Here is a 21,195-nt window from a genome sequence, read left to right on the forward strand (position 1 = left end):
ACTTATGGTTCCAGCAAAACATCTATGGTGTATCCGCGTATCTTTCACTGTAGATCGTTCAGGAGAATGCTGAACGGTGTTGCTTTATACTTTGATTATAGTTTATTCCAGATTTTCTGGATATATTCAGGCTTGCCCATAAATCCAGTAAATGATAAGTCAAATCTGGCCGGGATGTCCAGATATTGTTTACAACTTCCTGGGTTTTGTTCGGACTTATTCAGTTTATTTGCTAAATCAAATAAAAAACTTAAATTCCTCTATAAATTTTTTTGATTTTGTGTTCAATAACTATTTCTAAAACTAAAAAATATACATAAATTTTGAACTTTTTTTATTTTTTTGTCAAAAATCGTCCTGAATGCTTGATCGTGTGGATACGTGTGGTTGAAAGTATGGTATGTTTAAGGTTAAAGATCATCTATCTTTTCAACAACTATTTTGAAGATACCTTGCTGAGACTCGACCTTCATCTAATTCAATATCAGATAAGCAATTTCAAATAGCTGGGCACCTGTTTCCACATGTTTTATCTCAGATTTCATAGGAACGCAATCTCTTTGCTGATAAACGCCCTAGAAGCGACTAGTCATCTGATGCCTTTTCAGTTATTGGTGACATTTTAAAAATCAGAAAGACCCCTACTGAGAGTAAAAGTTTGAGGCTAAAACCCCTCTTTAAATAAACGTACAACATAGATCTCTACTTGAAAAAAAATCTTTTAATATATCATCCGATAATATCATCTGGTTGAGAATAATCGACAAAAAACATGAGAGGTATTAATATGGAAGAAATAGAAAGCATTGAAATAATCGCTTAAATTTTTTTCATTAAAACTCAATAGAATATTCGACCGAATATTCGGCCGAATATTCGTTTGGCCGAATAGTTGAAAAGGTCAATATTCGGTATTCGGCCGTTCGCCGAATACCACTATTCGGTACATCTCTAGAAGAAATCGAACAGTTTTCAAAAAATGGCTTTTGTGTAGTGGACATTTTTACTGCTTGTAAGATTCTTTTATTCAAATGCATCTTCTTAATTGAAATTGTCTTGTTAGTTTGATGGTCTTTTATTAAAAAAAATAATGGGGTTTAAGCTGCTTTATGGAAAAGAAATTCAAAATTAAATTTTATAAACCCTCCTAAAACCAACCATGGTTTAAGATGGCGTTTTCCTTAATCGGCATAAAACCAAAACCAATCATTATTTCAACTTACTTTTTGCGCAGAATATTTCAAAACATGTTAATCTAAATTAGAGTGTCCATTTCCTGGCCATTTTCCCATTCCCGGGAATCGGGAAATCTCGTGGCCTGTTTCCCGGGATCCAAGGAAATATTCAAAAACATGTAAAATATATGCACTTTGATTCAAATATAGCTTATCGAACCTTTTGTGCATACAAGCCTATAATTTGTTCAAAATGTACTATTCATAATGTTTTTTAACTTATATTTAATCAAATGAATCAATCTGTTCACAGTCAAACGTACTTAAAAATAAGCTGGAAAAGTCAAATGAAGAATTCATTAATGCAGTTATAGATTAATAACAAACAAAAATCGTTTTATTTGTTCGATCATCTTTATCTTAGAAATGCTAAAAACATAAAAATACTCGAAATGGAATTATTTTCCGAAAAATTATCCTTTTGGTTAGAAATCCTTGGTTCAAATGTTTTTCTATTTAAAATTGATTAGGTCTTAAACATATCACCATTCTGGTTTTTCTTTTTGAAAAAAAAAAATTCTATGTTAGGTAGAAAAGAAGAGATAAAACACGTTTTAAGACGAGGTTGTGGAAAACGATAAAAATTCAACAAATATATAAAATGGTAGCAACCGAAATTGTATTGAGTTTAAGTTTTTTAACCCATAAAATCAAGTGATTTTTGAAGTAATTTTTATTGTAAATGATCAAGTTATTCGTGGAACTATAGAAATAAAACAAAACTTTTGTGTATTTTTCAGCAAATTATCGGGTTATAAAAGTTGTACATTACATGATAGTTACAATCGTTAAAGAAACATAAGAAAGTTACACTATCAGTAGAAGTCCTACGCTTCTATAAGAAAATTGATCACCCCAATGGAAAGTTTGATTCCAATTTGTTTAGGAAACTTTCTCACGGAGTGAAATTTTTTGAAAATTCGAGGGTATACCATCTACATAGAAATAAACAATAGAGAAATTAACGATCGACGCTTTCTATGTGGTATCGGATCAAGTAGTGAATGTTTTCTTCAAATGACTTTCAAATTTTATTCATTTCAAAAAGAAAAAAATGGATAAGGGACCTCTGCTGTATTTGTTTAGCTTGTAAGTACTATCAAAATTTAATAAAAATGCAAGCAAACCTATTGCTTCGAGTATAATTTCCTTATTTTTCATTTTTTGGAAATTTGGCCCATTTGCATCCTAACTACCTACCTACCTAAGGGTCCAGCGCCGATTGACCGGCGCATAGGGCTGAGATAAAAGATCTCCACTGCTGGCGATCCGGAGCCAGCGTCTTCACTTGCTGCCAGCCAAGGTTCTCGTCAACTGTGCGGATTTCAGCGGCTAGACTTCGCCGCCACGAGCTTTTGGGCCTGCCTCTTCTTTGATGCCCATCTGGATTCCAGTCAAGCGCCTCTCTGCAAATCTCGTTTTCATCTCTTCGCAGCGTGTGCCCAATCCATCTCCACTTACGTTCCCGAATCTCGATTTCTAGCGCCTTTTGATGACACCGGCGATGAAGTTCAACGTTTGAGATCCAGTTGCCAGGCCACCAAGCGCGGATGATGTTCCGCAGGCAGCGATTCACAAAAACTTGCAGTTTTCGCGTCGTCACCTCATATGTGCACCAAGTTTCACACCCGTACAGCAATACGGATTTGACGTTTGAGTTGAAGATTCGGATCTTAGTTCGTAGAGAGATCTGGCGTGACCGCCAGATGTTTCGGAGACTCGCAAACGCAAATCGGGCTTTTCTGATCCGGGTTTCGATGTCCTTCTTGGTACCACCATCAGGCGTAATCTGGCTACCAAGATACTGGAAGCACTCCACTATCTCAACCTGTTGTCCAGCTACAAGGAAATTGGAACGATTTCCTGTATTGATTTCCATCGACTTGGTCTTTCAGACATTGATTTTGAGACCTGCTGCCTTGGAGCTTTCGGTGAGGTCATCTAGTTTGCTCTGCATGTCTTGTTGTGTTTGGACGAGCAAAACAATATCGTCTGCCAGGTCAAGGTCGTTCAATTGCTCCATGGTTGAAGGATTCCACGGCAATCCTCGGTTTTGTCTACAGTCAATCGATCCAGTCAAGATCTCATCCATTACGATGAGAAAAAGTAGCGGTGATAAAATACATCCTTGTCTCACTCCAGCAGTTACCGGGATTGGTTCGGACAAGACACCGTCGTGCAAGACCTTGCACGAAAATGCCTCGTACTGTGCTTCGATGAGATGGACTAGTTTCTCTGGGACCCCTCTTCGTCTAAGAGCAGCCCAGATGTTTTCGTGGTTCAGTCGGTCAAATGCTTTTTCGAAATCAACGAACACCAGCAGAAGAGAGTCCTGGAATTCGTTGATTTGTTCCAGTATTATTCGTAGCGTTGTGATGTGGTCCACACATGATCGTCCGGATCGGAATCCAGCTTGTTGCCGTCGGAGTGTAGCGTCGATTTTCTCCTGGATCCTGTTCAGGATCACTTTGCAGAGTACTTTGAGGGTTGTACAGATCAAAGTTATGCCACGCCAGTTACCGCACTCTGTTAGGTCTCCTTTCTTTGGGACCTTTACGAGGATACCCTGCGTCCAGTCGGCCGGGAATGTTGCAGTATCCCAAATGTCAGCGAAAAGACGGTGCAACATTTGTGCTGACAAGGCAGGGTCGGCTTTGAGCATTTCAGCAGGAATGCAATCGATTCCAGGCGCTTTGTTGGATTTCATGTTCTTGATTGCCGGTTCTATTTCAGCCAGCGAGGGCGCTTCCGAGTTGACGCCATTAATGCGACTTACTGTGGGCGCCTCGAGCTGCGGGTTCTGTTGGCCATTGCTATTTGTAACTCGGAAAAGTTGATCAAAATGCTCAGTCCAACGCTTGAGCTGATCTGTTCGATCTGTCAGCAGCTGACCTGCTCGGTTTTTCAGCGGCATTCTTGCATTAGTCCTTGCACCACTAAGGCGGCGAGAAATATCATATAATAATCGGATATCTCCAATGGCGGCGGCTCTTTCTCCCTCTTCGTCTACAAGCTCGTTTAACTGCCTTTTCCAGCTCCGCATATCGTAAGCGGGCGGCTGCTTTGGCTGACCCGGTACATGCCTGCTCAATTCCGACTTTCGCCTTTCTCCGATCATCGATCATCCTCCAGGTTTCATCCGACATCCATTCACTTCGTCTTCCACAAACTTTACCGAGAGTACCATGGCTCGTCGTGATAAAGGCATTCTTGATTCCACACCACTGTTCTTCGACTGTTCCGTCTGTCGGCAGCTCCGAGGCTCGGGATTCTAGCTGTTCAACGTATGCCCTTTTCACCTCTGGATTCTCCAACCGGCGGACGTCGTATCGACACCCGACCTTCTCCTCGCGCCGTTGGACACGCGCAACTCTCAGTCGTATCTCGCCAAGGACGAGGTGATGGTCAGATGCAATGTCTGCGCTTCGCTTGTTGCGGACATCAAGAAGGCTCCTTCTCCATTTTCGGCTGATGCAGATGTGGTCAATTTGATTTTCTGTTCGGCCATCTCGGGATACCCAAGTGACCTTATGTGCTGGTCGATGGGGGAAGAGCGATCCACCGATCACCATGTTGTTGTTGCCACCAAATTCTACAAACAGCTCTCCGTTTTCGCTCATCTGTCCTAGGCCATGGCGCCCCATGATGCGCTCAAGGTCCTGATTATCGGAGCCAATCTTTGCGTTGAAGTCGCCTAAGTGGATTTGAATGTCACCCTTCGGAATTCTCTCAACCACGCTGTTCAATTGACTGTAAAACTGCTCTTTCTCCTGCAAATCGGCAACGTCAGTTGGCGCATAACACTGGACCATTGTAAGGTTTCTAACCCGTGTTCTGAATCTGGCTACGATTATTCTTTCGTTTATCGGTTCCCATCTAATGAGGGCCGCATGGGCCTGCGGGCTTAACAGGAAACCAACTCCAACGGACTTCGCTCAGTCCCAATATCTCTAGCTTGAGGCGGCTAGCTTCTCTAGCAAGTTGAGCCAGCTTTCCTGGCTTAGCAAGGGTCAAAACATTCCAAGTTCCAATTCTAGTCCGTGTTTTCATGCTAAAAGTCGTTGCCAAAGTTCCAAATCGGTTATTTCTTCTCTCAGTTTCTGTAACAATACAAGATATCAGGAGCAGTAGGTTGTTAGCCTAAAGTCCCTATCCCGCGATGGGGCTGCCATCTTGGACTTAGCTGGCTGGAGCCGCATTTCATAAATTCAGCCGCTTGCTGCAAGACAGACGCTGTTTGAGCCGCCCCTGACCTGGAGAACAGACGCTCGGTTGTTGTTGCACGCCGCCCCTGACATGGGGAACAGACGCGTGCGGCCACCTTCTCAGTCTGCATGCGACCAAAACATCCACCGGGGTTGGGTACCCGATCTCCGCTTAGGTTACTCGCACCCCAGCCGGCACCGCGGGGAGGTAGAGATAGGAGTTGTGAATAAGAGGTGATATGACCACTATTGGGTCTCGTGTTGCACATTATCCACCGTTTACCAGCCATTTGCATCAGCGGTACAAAAAATATCAAGACATCAAGACGATGTAATATTAATTAATATTCGCGAATCAAGTTGTTTGCTGGTATTTGATGCAATATTACAATACTTTTTTTTGCTGTGTAGAAAAAGTTCAAATTTTTTATGAACTTCGAGCTTTTTCGTATATATTTAACAAGTGTGATCCGCTTGGAGGGTGATCACATCGATCACCCCTCCCCCATCTAGGAACGTGCATGAGATAATGTTATAATGTTAGATCCTTATCTTGATCCTTATCCTGATCCTTATCCTGATCCTTATCCTGATCCTTATCCTGATCCTTATCCTGATCCTTACCCTGATCCTTAACCTAATCCTTATCCTGATCCTTATCCTGATCCTTATCCTGATCCTTATCCCGATCCTTATCCTGATCCTTATCCTGATCCTTATCCTGATCCTTATCCTAATCCTTATCCTGATCCTTATCGTGATCCTTATCGTGATCCTTATTCTGATCCTTATCCTGATCTATATCGTGATCCTTTTCATGATCCTAATCCTGATCGTTATCGTGATCCTGTTCATGATCCTGTTCCTGATCCTTATCAATTAAAATTTATACTAATCCAAGAATTTTAATAGTTTTATTTCATGTGGATGAAATTTCCCAATCTCAACTAGCTTTTAAAGAAATTAAAAACTATGCATACAAATCTGAAACGAGGAAGTTGCAAACGCACTTCCGATCCGCCGTTTTACGAGTAATATAGCTGCTCCAGGAAATGATTTCGGAAACCACGCACGTACCAACTTCCTATAACCCATGTAGATACTTATGTATGCGTCACACCGCACGGTGCCAAAAAATGCAATTCCGCACCTTCGATGAAATTGGAGTGCAAAATGCGTTCTGCAACATAAAAGTTCCGCGACGACGACGACGAACGCGGGAAAACGGAAAAGTAAATTATGAATGAAGTTTAATATGCGGAGTGATTTTCCCGGTTCTGCGAAAACGGGGATCTTCAGCGTTCCCAACAGCTGCATTGCAATGGTGAGAAAGACGCTGAAAGTGAAGCGGGGAAAACATATAAATGCAGCAGCACCGTCGTCGTTGCCCATTCGTCCGGATTTTAAGCGAGCATAAAAAAAGAGATTTAAAAAAAAGAAAACTTCTTGCACCGAACAAGACCTTAGCTGATGTTGCAAAAGTTGACTTTTGGAGATCGTCGTCGTCGTCGTCTGTCGGCCGCCCGCCAAATGATGTGCCGACGACATTTGCGACATTTTGCGACAGCTGTTGCAGTTTTGGCGAGATTGGCTTCACCGTCCTCGGTTTTCCCCAACCTGGGTTTCTCGGTCTTCAGTTTTAGAGCTGGAGTTGACAAGTTGAAGGGAAAAAATGGCGTGTATTGAATGTTGAACGCGAAACATTCAACGTGTCACAACGACCTAAGAACGGAAGTAATCCTCGGGAGAACGCGGAACATAGAACATTTTTTGAGAAATATTGGACCGAGTTTTTTTTAGGTTGTTGACAAGTTTAGGTTTTGACCCGACAGGCTTGTCTGGAGGAATAAAACCTATGAAAGGAACCTTGCCAAACAAGATTGATTTGAACTAGTCTATGAACACGTTCAACTTATTTAAAAGATATAAAAAATGTAAAGCAGTTCAATAAACCTACATTTTATAGGAAAAGAGTTTAGGGACTTCCACAAACCATCATTGGTCCTCAGGGAGCGTATCACCCAAAAGTGCCCTTCGGTGGTTGTTCAGCGACGACAAGATGATCCAAAAGCCGGCTCCTCCCAAACGTTGTTGGTTGTTTTCACATCGGAGATGATCTAAAATTAGAAATATTAGCAGAAGCAGAAGTAGTAAGACAGCATCAGCAAAAGTCAACAACAAGAGTAGCAGCAAACGCCCGTCATCTTGATCCCCATCGTCGTTTGGCCAAAAAGGTGACCCACCAGCAAAGTTTAGCGATGTAGTGAGTATGATTATTAGTTGGAGGTGTAGAAGTAAGCGTCGTTCCGGCCGTGCCCGGGGAAAAACTTGGCGGGAAGTCAAAAAAATAAAAAAGAAACGGTTGACTGGAGCAAAAATTCCTACCAAGGTTTTGCCGCAAAGTCGCGCGTCTTGTGAGGAAATCGGAGGGTACGGGAAAATACGAATAAATATTTAGAGTCGTGTAAGTGGAACTGCGAGTGTCGTTTCGGTCGTTTGGATCAGCGCAGAAGACGACGACGCGCAAAATATGGACGCTTTTGCAGGAGAGGAAGTAGTTTAGTTTTGCCGCCGAGTAGAGATCTAGCAGACTAAAAATAGCGAGATGTTTCCATCGAGTTATTTCGCCTGGTGAAGATGCAGCTGGGAAGACAAATTTATTGCATTTGGAAGCATGGTTTATAATGTCGGCTTGAAGCAGTCGAAACAGCCGTATCTATTTCCGAAACGCATGGAACATAAAATATCAACTTCAGATAATCGATTCCCAATTTAAATCTATTTCATCAAAGATTTTTGCCTTACTGAAGCAGAAACTAGTTTTATTTCAATAAAACCGGAACAAATTTCGAATTCTTCTTTTGTCACTCAGAGTTGGAGCATTGCGAGGGGGGAGAGGGATTATAAAAAAACAATGCAAAAATTCAAAATTTTTAATTAATTGCATGAAAACTTGTATGCAACAAAATTGTATACTATATCATTGAACAAAACATACAAATCAAAGGATTTTTAATGGAAAAATTCAATGAAATCAAGAATACAAAAGGTAATAAAACTCCCTTCTATCAGAATTGGCTTTTTGCTCTTGTTATCTTTCAGATATTTAAATGCTTTTTCGAAGTTTTTATAAAATACTTCAAACATTATTTCTCCCCCCTTCGTGTTTTTTGGAAACTTCGAAGGGAGGAGGGGGTTGGTGGCAAAAGAAGAAATTGATATTTGTTCCGGCCTAATAAAAAAGCAATAAATCAGGGGTTGAATCACAGCTAAGTTGGAAGAACGCTTGCCTTCTTAGGCCATTGGCTCTAGCTGCACTCTTTTTTCACAAAACTCTTCATTAAACTCTCAACTTCTTCTCCCTTGATTTTTTTCACAAGCGTCTTCTTAAGGATTTTGGAGCAATTACAACCCTTCTGAACGCAAACAGTTTTGAAGAAGAAAGAAGGATTTATGCGTTTCAATGTTCAATACAATATTTCATCAAAAATACTTAATTAAACCATTTAAACCATTTTGAAAAATCAAGGTTTTGAAGACGCTCTCCAGCTTTGAGCTTCAATCAATCAATCAATACGAAATTTGGGAAAAGTCTGGTCCGGCCCCGTAGCCCGAATTTTGAAAAAAGCTCAGAATATTGCCCGGATCTATTCACCTTATATGGCAAATCCAATTAAAAAAAAAACAAATTGTATTGTAAATTTTGTTATTTATGCGTCCAAAACGAAAGTTTTCGATCAAGTTTGATAAAAATTGTCATGGTTTATGGAAACTTAAAACGAAAATTAAAATGTACTGAAACGTTTTGATGAAATTTTTTTTTTAAGTTTTTTTCTATATTTTTGTTAAGTAATTCCTGGGTTTTGAATAAATTTGCCTGGATATAGGCCGGATTCTTGGTTGAAAATGTTTAAATCAAATGCTCGAATTTCGCCAGGTTTTTTTTGCAAAAATAGCCTAAATTTGTCCGGCTTTGATACGTGCGGAAAAAATTCTGGCTACCTTAGTGTACACGCTAAGCTTACTGGATTGCCCGGTTTTACCCGGACATTTCATACAAAATATGTTAAAGTTCAGTGCGGCTTGGTTGCTCGGAAATCGTAGGAAAAAATTTGAACTTCGCTCGGATATAAATATTCACTTTATCAAACGAAAATTTCGAATTGAATAAATATAATTTTGTATTTTTACGTCCAAAATTAATGAATGTTTTACAAATCAATCATCAACAGGTTCTTGGAAGCCTAAAAAATGATTTACAATTTGCTTATGTGTTCCGGTGAAAAAAAATTCAAGTGTTTATTTTTCCAAATCTTCGTTGAATGATTCCTTGATTTTGACCAGGCTTGAAAATTATCATTCATTCATATGGACGGCGAAATTTATTTTGGATCACTATACCCAAGAAAATATGATCAGTCATGGATCATGTCATGGCAGAAATATTACTATCATGTGAATGAAAATACCATTCATTTTCACGTGAGGTACATAAATGTCACGTATGCGAAGAGTGAACAATGAATGAAATTTTTGAACCAAATGGAATCTTTAAAAAAGGCACAGCAAACACTTATCTGCATTTTCATTTTTCTTATTACTATTGTTTGTTAGCGTTTGTCATATTACAGTATATTGAAAATTAGCTTAGCAAACGTAGCTGCCAAAAATTGCACTGGTGATCTATGTCATGACCAGTTTTAACCATCATGTCATGACCGAAATATTGGAGATCCCAATGATTTCTATACATAATGCGTAATTATTTGAGCTTGTTTCATCGAAATACATGTACAAACATTTTTTGGAAAGTTAAAATTTGAATTGATCATAAACTCAATAAAAAATAATTTTTCATGTGTTCAATTTTCATTTTTTCTCTTTTACTTGCATGAGAAAGGCCTGGACTTTGATCAGATTTTCCTGGATTTTGCCCGGTTTTTCAATTGAAAATTTTAAAATCCAATGTCCGAACTTTGCCAGGTTTTTGGTTCAAAATGCCCGGGTTTGCCTGTCCTGAATGCGAAATCCGCATATGACGTATATAATAATCATAAATTTTCTCATAATTTTTATTTACTAATTTTACTAATGAAAAGAGAAAAGTCATGGAATATTTGGATTATTCGTTGAAAAAGAACACCACACCAAACCCGATAAAACACTTAATTTCATAAAGCGCGTAATTCCTTCTGAACAAACAATTTCTCAGATTTGTGCGCTATGAGCATTCGAGTACCGTAAACGGGGTAACATTGATCACCGGGGTAAATTTGACCAACAATAAACTTTTCCACGTTATCATCAATAACTCAGTTGTTAGTTTGAATTTTTGAAATCTGTTTTCTACGTTTGAAATCCTATGAATTGAGTTTCAAATAGGCATAATTTGGTATGTATTTGATTTTTTTTTCTGTTAGTAAAAATCTAATTTCAAAATCTTAAAATATCTATTTTTCCGAGGCTCGCAAACAAACAGCTCTCCTGATGATCCAAAAAAGCATTTAGAAGCAAACGGGTGGTTTAATGTGAAAGAACAACTTTTCTTCTTTGAATATGAACAGTTAGAGTGCTATTTTTATGATCATTTAATAATAAATTTTTGATAATTAAAAAGTAAGGACATTTCCAAGAGTAGGCCGGTATTGGACAAATAGATAGGAACCCTATCAAATCGTTAACTTTGAAGAAAAAATTAAAATGAAAATAGTGGAAGGGCCTAGGGGAATGTGTGAAGGTAAAACTTCATTAGTATTTTGAAGCTCAAACTATTTAGCAAATATAATTATTTTCGCCCCTAAATACAGGCAGCATCGTAGTTCTTTTTTCGATTTTGAATATTTTTAAAATAAAACGTTAAAAATCAAGGTTAAATTGATAAACTAGCATTTTTAAATATTATTTAGGTGTTTTGTATCCTTTATGTTCAAGAAAACTCGTTAAAACCGTTAAAATAGAGACTGGTCAATGTCACCCCAAAACATCATATTCTGAACAGAGACGAAAACGATTTTTAAATCAAATCAAAAGAGGTCTAATAAATTTCTGCATCCGTGTTCTACGTTCAGAGGAATCCAGTACTGGTTTTAAAAATATAGAACATGCCACATTCCCCTTAACAGAAAAAATAATCGAAATATATTGAAAAAAAGTGATCAATATTACCCCGGATTACGGTACCTATATTGGTTTTATCCTCTTTGATAATTTTTCAGGGATTTATTGCATACTCAAATGCGCTTTTTGCACTCACTGTAAATTACGATTCAACGATGCCTTCATGAATACGGGATATTTAGGTAAGGTAAACACCTTTCAAATACAAAAACAAACAATTTGATTGTTCTGATTAAATGGCTCTCATAAAAAAAGAGTAGGGGAGATGAGGGCATAATGGGCACCTTAAGGAAAATGCTTATTTAACCATACAGAACAGCTGTAATATGTGAATTACATCATTGTTTCGTGTTCCGACACTCAAATAGTCTATTGTCTAATTGGATGAAACTTGAAAAAGTAGATAAAAACGTTTAAAGATGCATTTTAAAAAATTTTGCCGAAAGCTGAAAACCAGTCACTGTAGAGGCATAATGAGAAACCCCCCGAGGCAGTATGAGCACCCTTTATGAAGGCATAATGAGCGTTTTCTGCCGGGGATTCTAGCAGCGAATTCGACTCGATGAAGTCAATTGAGTAATAGAGCTACAGCTCAACTTGTATCGTCTGACGATTTTGCCTATTGGTTAGATGTCGGAGAGATAATCAGTAGGCTCGAGTTCGATTCCTGGTAGAGGTGATTTTTTTTTTTCTTCATTTATCATTTATGATCATGATTGCACTAAACGGTGAGGCGTAGATTCATCAAACAAAGCAAAAACAAAATAATCTAGGTCTGTTTGTAGAATTCAAAGAATTAACACATGTTCATACATTATGTTTCTGGTGTTTTGTTTGACGGATGATGCTTTTATGCTATTAGCCGTATAATGTAACAATAAAAAAAAATCAATCATGAATGGTATGTGCAAAAAAAATCCCCTCGAACAGGAATCGAACTCGAGTCTACTGATTACCTCTCCGACATCTAACCAATAGGCCAAATCGTCAGACGATACAAGTTAAGCTGTAGCTCTATTATTCAGTTGACTTCATCGAGTTGAATTCGCTGCTAGATTCTCCGGCAGAAAATGCTCAATATGCCTTCATTGAAAGTGCTCTGTTCGCCTCTAGTGGACAAATTAAAGTAAAAACGCGTTTTACAATTGATTAAAGTGAAAAATCAAAAATTTTATGATGCTGAAAATTTAGAAACAATGTGTAGATCATGTTGCAGTGCGTACATTTCAGATTAAGATGATTTAAAGGTCTTAAAAGCTTATTTGGTGGTGCTCAAAAATTATAATATTTTCGTCACTTGAGAACCTAGCTGGTTATTATTTAATATTTCTGTAAATATGAAAAGGATATTTCTTTTTTGGTGAAAAATTAATACTATAGGTAGTACGAAACAAGTCCTCATGAAAATTTGTTTAAGAAAATACGTACTTATGTAGAAAAATGGACTTCTCATTATGCCTCGGGTGCTCGTTATGCCCTCATCTCCCCTACATCTCGTAAAATTTCACAAAAAGAAGAGTACACCAATTTTTCGATCGAAAAAGAATACATATGGTAACCATACCCTAGACAGAAGTTCAATTTGCGTATGTATATTGCCTTCACTTTGATAGCTTAATGCTGTTTTTTCGAGTTTTATACGATCATTCTATACTGTATATGGAACGTATAACGTTATGTCTGTTATAAAGGCTGATAGTTTTCAATTCATTAATAAACATTCAAAAAGCTTGAAGGCTTTTTCAGTGCCGTCTTTGAAATCTGTTCAAGAGAAGGCTTTAAAAATTTTTGGTTTGTAAAAGTTTTAGAGATGTTGAAAAAAAAATTGTTGTTTTACAATAAAGTATTCTTTAAAAGCTCTTTAAAGAACCTAAACTGTTACTCAGGAAAAACTCGATCAAATGGTAAGAAAAATGACAAATTCAACGAACGCCACGTCTTGTGGCACATTCCCGATCAATAAATAACTTTTCCGAAGGTTGTCGACTCGAGCCGTTTGGTTTAATTTATCGAGCACCAGGAATGCTAATCGGCCTCTCAGTTCCGGGATTGGAAAACCAGCCGAAAACCTTCCAAGAAATCGGCGGCAACAGCGAAAGCCAATAATGGGAAGGAGACATTTTCCTGCTCCTTATTCTTCAAACAAAAACGTGCCGACGTTCCCGATAAGATTTACGATGTTTAAATACACTTCACGCGCTTGTCACGATCATGATTATCTCCACGCTTGTTTTTTTTTCTCTCTTCAATCGTCTATGGTTAATTTCGAAACAATTGACATTTTTCTCTCATCCGGAACGTGCGCCGCTTTTCGGAAAACTTTTTTTTTCTATTTGTCCCTTGTACGAACAAACAAAGCCGAAAAGAATGTCGATATAAATCGCTTCAGATTTTAAAGTTGTGAGTTTCTCTAGCATTTTCCAGCATAATTAACCTAAAGGTGAGAGAAAAAACCTACACAACATTGGGTGAAAAACAAACAAAATAAACATAAAAAAGAAACATTAGCGCGCCCCCGAACCGGGAATTAATTTCCAAAACCAACAACAGCAACTAAACCGCGCAAGGAAGAAGTAGCAGGCGACTTCCCTTTTTGCGGTGCACGCTGACACACACAGTCCTACTAGACTAGGCCATATTCCACCGATCACATGTTCGGGTGATGTACAATGTATTATTCAGTCGGAGAACGTCGTCCCGATCGGTCGTTTCGTTGTCTTCGGTCGCCTTCGTTCATCGTTGGTTCTTGGTCACCGTCGCCAACTTCGATAGAACGCGTTCTCATTTGCATGGTACGCAGCTTGCGTGTGTTTAAAGCGTGAAGCATACGAGCGATCGTGACACGAAAACTCTAACGTGTGTGTCATACGGGAGAACGAAAGAAAGGAAGAGAAAGGAAGCGAGCGCAGCGAACACTTCGGTCGGATAGGGGCGTACGGTGCTAGTTTGATGTTAATTAGTCGCCTTCCTATAGATCGGTCACCGGGATAGTGCGAGGAAGGAAAACAAAACGAAGAAAAAAACAACTCAAGGGGAGATCGTTTTGTGTGACGAAAAGGCAATAAAAAAAAAAGACGTCGTGGAAACAGTGCATTTTCGTGAAAGCAAAAGCTAGTTTATGGTGATGAAAGGTGCGGCGCTCTGCAAGTAAACATGGAACTAGCTGTGGCCGGTCAAATAGAAACAAAACACGCTTTACCGAAGCGAAAACAAAAATAACAAAATACGCATTAAGCGAGAAAGGATCATAGTTCACCTAGCCAAAGAATAAATCACTCACGCATTAGCGAGTGACTGAGCGGGAGAGCGAGAGATAGAAATAGTGGGAGGGAAAATGTGTCAATAAAGGAGAGTTGAAAAAACCCAAGGAAAAAATGTTGGCGACAGCTGCTCGGTTTCGTTCCGAATTGATCGTGTGGCCTACTTTGGTTACCTTACCGGTGGACATCGTATGAAAACCGAAAAAAAATATCCATAACAATAATTAAGGGACGAGGGTCTGTCTCTGATCTCGGGAACACGCGATCGAGTGTCATTTTTTATCCCCTTAAGTTCTTTTGTTTTCCAGTTCGGTGTTGTTTTTTTTCGGGGTGTTTTTGTTTTATTCTGCACTTAAACCAAATAAGGGGAGATTTGTTAATGACGCAGTTTAAGGGGGAAAACAGGAGCGAGACAGAGAATGATGGATATTTGATTGCTTTGTTTGGAAGGTAAGCATGCTTCTGATGAGGATTATGCATTTCGAAAATTTTTTTGACACGTGATGCGGCTATGCGCTGTAATATTTTTTCAAGGATCAACAGTGGAAATAATTTAATCGATTTTTCAGGATTTTGCATTTTATTTTGAAGCGGTAATAATTGTTCTAGTCAAATTTAAATTTTTAAACTCATGATTTTTAAAGATTTGGAAAAAATTTCAACATCTATATGGTTTGGAAATGCTTTTGACGAAACTGTAGAATATTATAAAGTTATTCATTGATAAGTTCTGCACATAGGGCGAAGATTTAAAGCTCCAATAAATCATGTTTTACCGTAACAGAAATTACATATAAAACATAAATGACAAAAATGACAAAAATGACAAAAATGACAAAAATGACAAAAATGACAAAAATGACAAAAATGACAAAAATGACAAAAATGACAAAAATGACAAAAATGACAAAAATGACAAAAATGACAAAAATGACAAAAATGACAAAAATGACAAAAATGACAAAAATGACAAAAATGACAAAAATGACAAAAATGACAAAAATGACAAAAATGACAAAAATGACAAAAATGACAAAAATGACAAAAATGACAAAAATGACAAAAATGACAAAAATGACAAAAATGACAAAAATGACAAAAATGACAAAAATGACAAAAATGACAAAAATGACAAAAATGACAAAAATGACAAAAATGACAAAAATGACAAAAATGACAAAAATGACAAAAATGACAAAAATGACAAAAATGACAAAAATGACAAAAAATGACAAAAAATGACAAAAACGACAAAAATCACAAAAATGACAAAAATGACAAAAATGACAAAAATGACAAAAATGACAAAAATGACAAAAATGACAAAAATGACAAAAATGACAAAAATGACAAAAATGACAAAAAATGACAAAAATGACAAAAATGACAAAAATGACAAAAATTACAAAAATGACAAAAATGACAAAAATGACAAAAATGACAAAAATGACAAAAATGACAAAAATGACAAAAATGACAAAAATGACAAAAATGACAAAAATGACAAAAATGACAAAAATTACAAAAATGACTAAAATGACAAGATGGCAAAAAATTACAAATGACAAAAATATCATCAGTGATAAAATTTACAGCAGTGCTTTGAATTCTATTTTAATTTATCGAGTGATACGTTTATGAACCGCTTACGAACAACTATTCTGAGGTTGATTTTTTTTGTATTCTTTACATATTTGATCTATGTTTTAAATCCAATAGTATTTGTTCTTACATTCTATTGTTTCGTTTAAGCAATGTCCACTACTTTGCTCATCAAATTCATTTTGACTTCTTGTCCGATTGATTAAAAAATATACAATTATATGTCTTGAATCCCAAAAAAAAACACTATTTTTAATGGTTTACTAATAAAATACTATTTTCTCGTCTCATTACAGAAAATCATCGACTATGCAGCAGTGTTCGATGCGTCAAGTATTTCAATTTGGCCTCGGGAAGTGAATTGATTTTATGGCAGTGATTTTGCTTACGTTGGCATGTGAAAATTTCGCTCAATAAATCACGGCGAGCGTTACAGCTCCCCAATAAAAAAATAAAGAAAAAGTGCATCCAAGGGAAAATCAAAAGTGAAAATTTATTCCAACAACAACAACAACTATCCATCGTCATCAGAAGTGCGTTTTTTCCTTTTTTCTTTGTGAAAGAAGCTGACGGCTGGGAACAGGATTATCGATTTCCAATTTTCCCTTCCTTCCGCGGCTGACAGCCGCATCGTCAGTGAGTAAGCTTTTCTTGCCCTCCGATCAAACTTTAATGCAATCGTCTTCCATCGGGACCGGGAATGCGGAGAAAATGGCCCACAAAACCCGCCACGAACAGAAAAGCAGAAGAATGCATCACTCAGCGTGTCATGGTGTCAGTTCTGGCGCCGCCATTCGGTTGGAAGGAAGTGGGGCCGCCGATGCCACCATCATCAATCCATCAGCCCTGGGTCTGGCGACCGCGATGGGGACATTCCGGCCGGTTCTTCCGATTCCGGCTGCTGTTAGTGGAGGGGAAGGCGTGGGCGTCGCTAATGGCATTCTTGGGAGCAGAAAAATGTATCGATTTCAGAAGCGATTAGATTTACAACAACAACATCACAAATGCAAGTCCTACCACAGAACGTTCCGGGACCGCCTTAGTAGGGTTGATTCCGGGGCCACGACGGTGCAATGCGAAACTATTCCAGAACCACTACTGGGAAGGGATCGGGTGTTGAATCGGTGTGTGGCAAATCCGGGAGATGATAGTGTGAGTTGTGGGTTCGACATGGGAAATTCCTTCGGTGATCACGTATCGTCGCCGGAAACATTGTCGCTTGATGGAAGGAACACTTCTTATGGACGCTATAGGAGAACTCGAGATGCGAGCTGGATAAAGCTGGGAATCGGTGGCCTAAAGGCTAGGAATATCCTCACCGTGGTGCTGCTACTTCTGGCTGGGCTTTGCACCCGAAGTGCCGGAGACGACACGGAGCAGTTCCAGAAAAACAGTAAGTATCAAATTACTGAGTTCGAAAACAAAAATCTACTTCATTCTTTATAAATATCCAACAGTAAATTTTCATCAGTTTTCATCGGATGTAATGCTTTGTACACCTTTTTAAGACCATTTTGTTTGTATATCGAAAAGGTGCGAAAATTCCACAGACAATAATCGCCAGGAAAATTGTAAAGCTTGAATTTGGTGAAAATTTCCCGAACGAATTCACATGCTCCCGTTTCCTGGGCTGTGCTTTTTATTTGCTCCGTTTTATTTGCGTTGGACACACTTTGTCACTCTGTGTATATTTATCTTTACAAAGTACCTCCGGAATGTGGAAACAACCTCTCGCTACCAGAATCGGAATGGGGGGATGCTTCAGCAGAAGGCTTTAGTCATAATATTTGTTTATTGTTATGCATTTGTGTGTGTGTTTCTGTGTAGAACCCTGTTTTGGTGCACAATAAACTCCAGTGTTTCCAGTTGAGTTCAGGTCTAGAGAACGGAAAAGAGTATAAATCTGGCAGGAACAAAAAAAAGACTGCAACCGGCCCAAGGTTAGGAACATGCAACGTTACACATCAGCAAATAAGCGAGAAAGTACCTTTTTCATCCCCTCATTCTGTTCAGCCGGGTTCTGAGTATCGGGGCAAAAATCCGGCAGAAACAATCCGGTTCATGTTTGTATATTTTCAGCTGTTTACGTGGTGCGGGTGGGAAGAAAACAAGCTTACAGCTTACGTTTGCTGTCGTTTTTTCTGGTTTTGTTTCGCTGCTATTTTGTGAAGCAGTAAAAAGCTTGCTCCTGTGTAGGACAGATCTTCGGTACATTTCGCGAAACAGGATTGCTCTGCTTAGAGCACCAGAATAGATCTTTACAATTTGTGCAGCTTTTTTGTACAAACTTTTGAAAAACTTCAAGTTTCGATTTTGAGGCTTCTTTGACCAAATTAGTTTTCAAGACTTTTAAATGTTGTTTTAGGGATAAAAAGTTGCAAAGTCCAGAAAATACTCAATGCGTTCTCCAGTCAATCAGTGCGTTTGTTGTTGACTGGAGAAGCATGAAATATACAAGCAAAGAACAGCGTCACCAACGATAAAAACACCAAAAACATAATATACGGTACAGAAAATCCTATCCGCATTGCTTGTCGCATTACTACCTCCGGCAGAGGAATCCGTTTCCGTCATGGATCGTCAAGTGGCTAGTTAATAGAGCCGTCTTTTTCTTGCCTATCGGCAGCGGCGGTAAAACGCCATTATATTATGAAGGAAAGTGGGGTGGGTTGCGCTGGTCAATTTTTCCCTTGTAAGAATTGTTATGCCATAACCTCGGCGAAGTATTTATCCATCCCATCGAGATTCGCACTTTACCTACAGGGTGGTTTGGTGAAATTTGGAACTGAACAATTTTGAATTGTTTCAGTATTTCGAACAAAATATTCAAAGGTAATCTCAACATCACTGTTCGGTAAATCTTCGAGAGATTACTGTTTTCTTCCACAAACGTATAATGGACTGCTATTAGTCAAAACTTTGAAACGACTTTTAAAATTGGCCCAATTAATCTCCGTTTTGTATTTCATTAAAAAATAGTATAATGAAACCAATCCAAGCGGAGTCAAAACCAGAGTGATTTCACAGAATGCATTATAAATTTCACCGAAGTCTAATAGAAACGAGACTAATCACTCGGATTAAATGCCAGGAAGCTGCTTTTGTTAGTAGTTCATTAGCTAGGCCAAACGATGATGCCTTCAATTAACAAACAGTGTCTATACAACATTCATTATCCAGTCAAAATTCCGGGGAAATGTTGTTCGTTGTATCTATAAATATGTGTAAAAACAATTTTTTTTAAAGTTTTCTGGGATGTACAGTATATCCATTGACTTTTAAATAAAATTTAGAAACCGTAGAAAAATTTGATTTTTTGATTTTATTTTTGTTCCGATTATACCTACTCGTTTCACATTCTTTATAGCATTTGTGAATTTATTGAAACGTTTCAGTTTCAGTTATTGAAAAACTTATCCGGTGCAACTGTGTTCGATGTTAACTCTTGGAATAGAACTTGCGGACATTGGCTCAGGAGGCAACCGACTTGTCAACTGCGTTATTTCACATGCCCGATTATTTGGTACGATATTCGTGATAGCTATGGATCTGGCTTGGCAGTGAGTAATAACTACCTATCCTTACTTGGCCAAGCCCACTGTGTAGTATTAGACGCAAAACAACTAGAACACAGGGAGAAAGAAACGACATTTGCTAATATTTCTTATGCTCCTTATGGTCCTTGAGATTTCTTCCTTCAGGGGATGTAAATTACGGTTTTCTGCACAGATTTTCTATCAGTGTAAAAAGCTCAAACTGAAAGAAACGTCAAAAAATATAAAAAGTTTCTGATCGCATTGGTCATTGTGCTACAGCAAGCTTTGTGAATATGTCTTTCAGTTAGTTGAATGTTCATTCGTAAACCAGAACAAACTTGTTTCATTCATCAAAATTTGCTGATAATTGCAGTAGGTATTTGCTTTTGACATTTTTGGAAATTGAGAATTGGGATATGAAATGAAATCCGCTAAGAATTTAGGATTATTTAGAGGGGGACAGGAGGTTATGGGAATAATATAAATTTCATTAAATTTTGATATATGGCAATTAAAAATGACAAAATTATAACGAATGTTGTAAAAATGTTACAAAATTTCGACAAATATGACAAAAATTTTACAAATGTGGTTCAAAAATGACAAAATTACGACAAAAATAAGCTAAGTTGTATTTAAAACATGACAAAATAAAAAAATTGATATCTGACTAATATGACTTGAATTTGACAATAAAAAGAAAAAAATGACAAAATTATGGTATAATTTAGACAAACAAATGACTATAAGATGACCAAACTTGAAAAAAATATGGCAAATAAGACAAACATTTGACAAATGTGATACAAATATGACAAAATTGTGACAAATAGCACAAAAATATAGCAAAAATATGGCATAAGTATGACAAATAATAAACAATACAATGAAAAAAAAAACATGACAAAAATAAATACAAAGTTATGACACAAATCTGACAAATATGACAAAAAAAATAACAAAATTATGATTCGAACACGACATAAACTTTACAATAAAATAACAAAAAATCGATAAACCCTTGTCATCAGTATGACGAATGTGATAGAAAGACAACAAAATTATGACATAAATCTGAAAAATATAACAAAATTATTTAAAAAAATGTACAATAAAAGCACAAAAAATGCCAACTTATGACAAATGTGGTAAAAAATGAAAACAATCTGACAGATACAACATTTGTCATATTTTTATCACTTTGTCATACTTTTACATAGATTGACATAAATTTTTTAGT

At 37.6% G+C, this 21,195-nt stretch overlaps 1 protein-coding gene across 1 annotated transcript in view; it reads left to right on the forward strand.

Moving 5' to 3' along the window:
- Positions 1–21,195, forward strand: part of LOC129738361 (hemicentin-1-like) — a 310,036-nt gene that overhangs the window by 121,524 nt on the left and 167,317 nt on the right. The window contains exon 3 of the mRNA XM_055729545.1: positions 16,716–17,812. Within this exon, the coding sequence (XP_055585520.1) occupies positions 17,092–17,812 (721 nt within the window). The 5' untranslated portion in view covers positions 16,716–17,091. The remainder of the gene's footprint in view (positions 1–16,715; positions 17,813–21,195) is intronic.

Source organism: Uranotaenia lowii, chromosome 1 (genome assembly GCF_029784155.1).
Source record: "Uranotaenia lowii strain MFRU-FL chromosome 1, ASM2978415v1, whole genome shotgun sequence".
NCBI classification, from domain to species: domain Eukaryota; kingdom Metazoa; phylum Arthropoda; class Insecta; order Diptera; family Culicidae; genus Uranotaenia; species Uranotaenia lowii.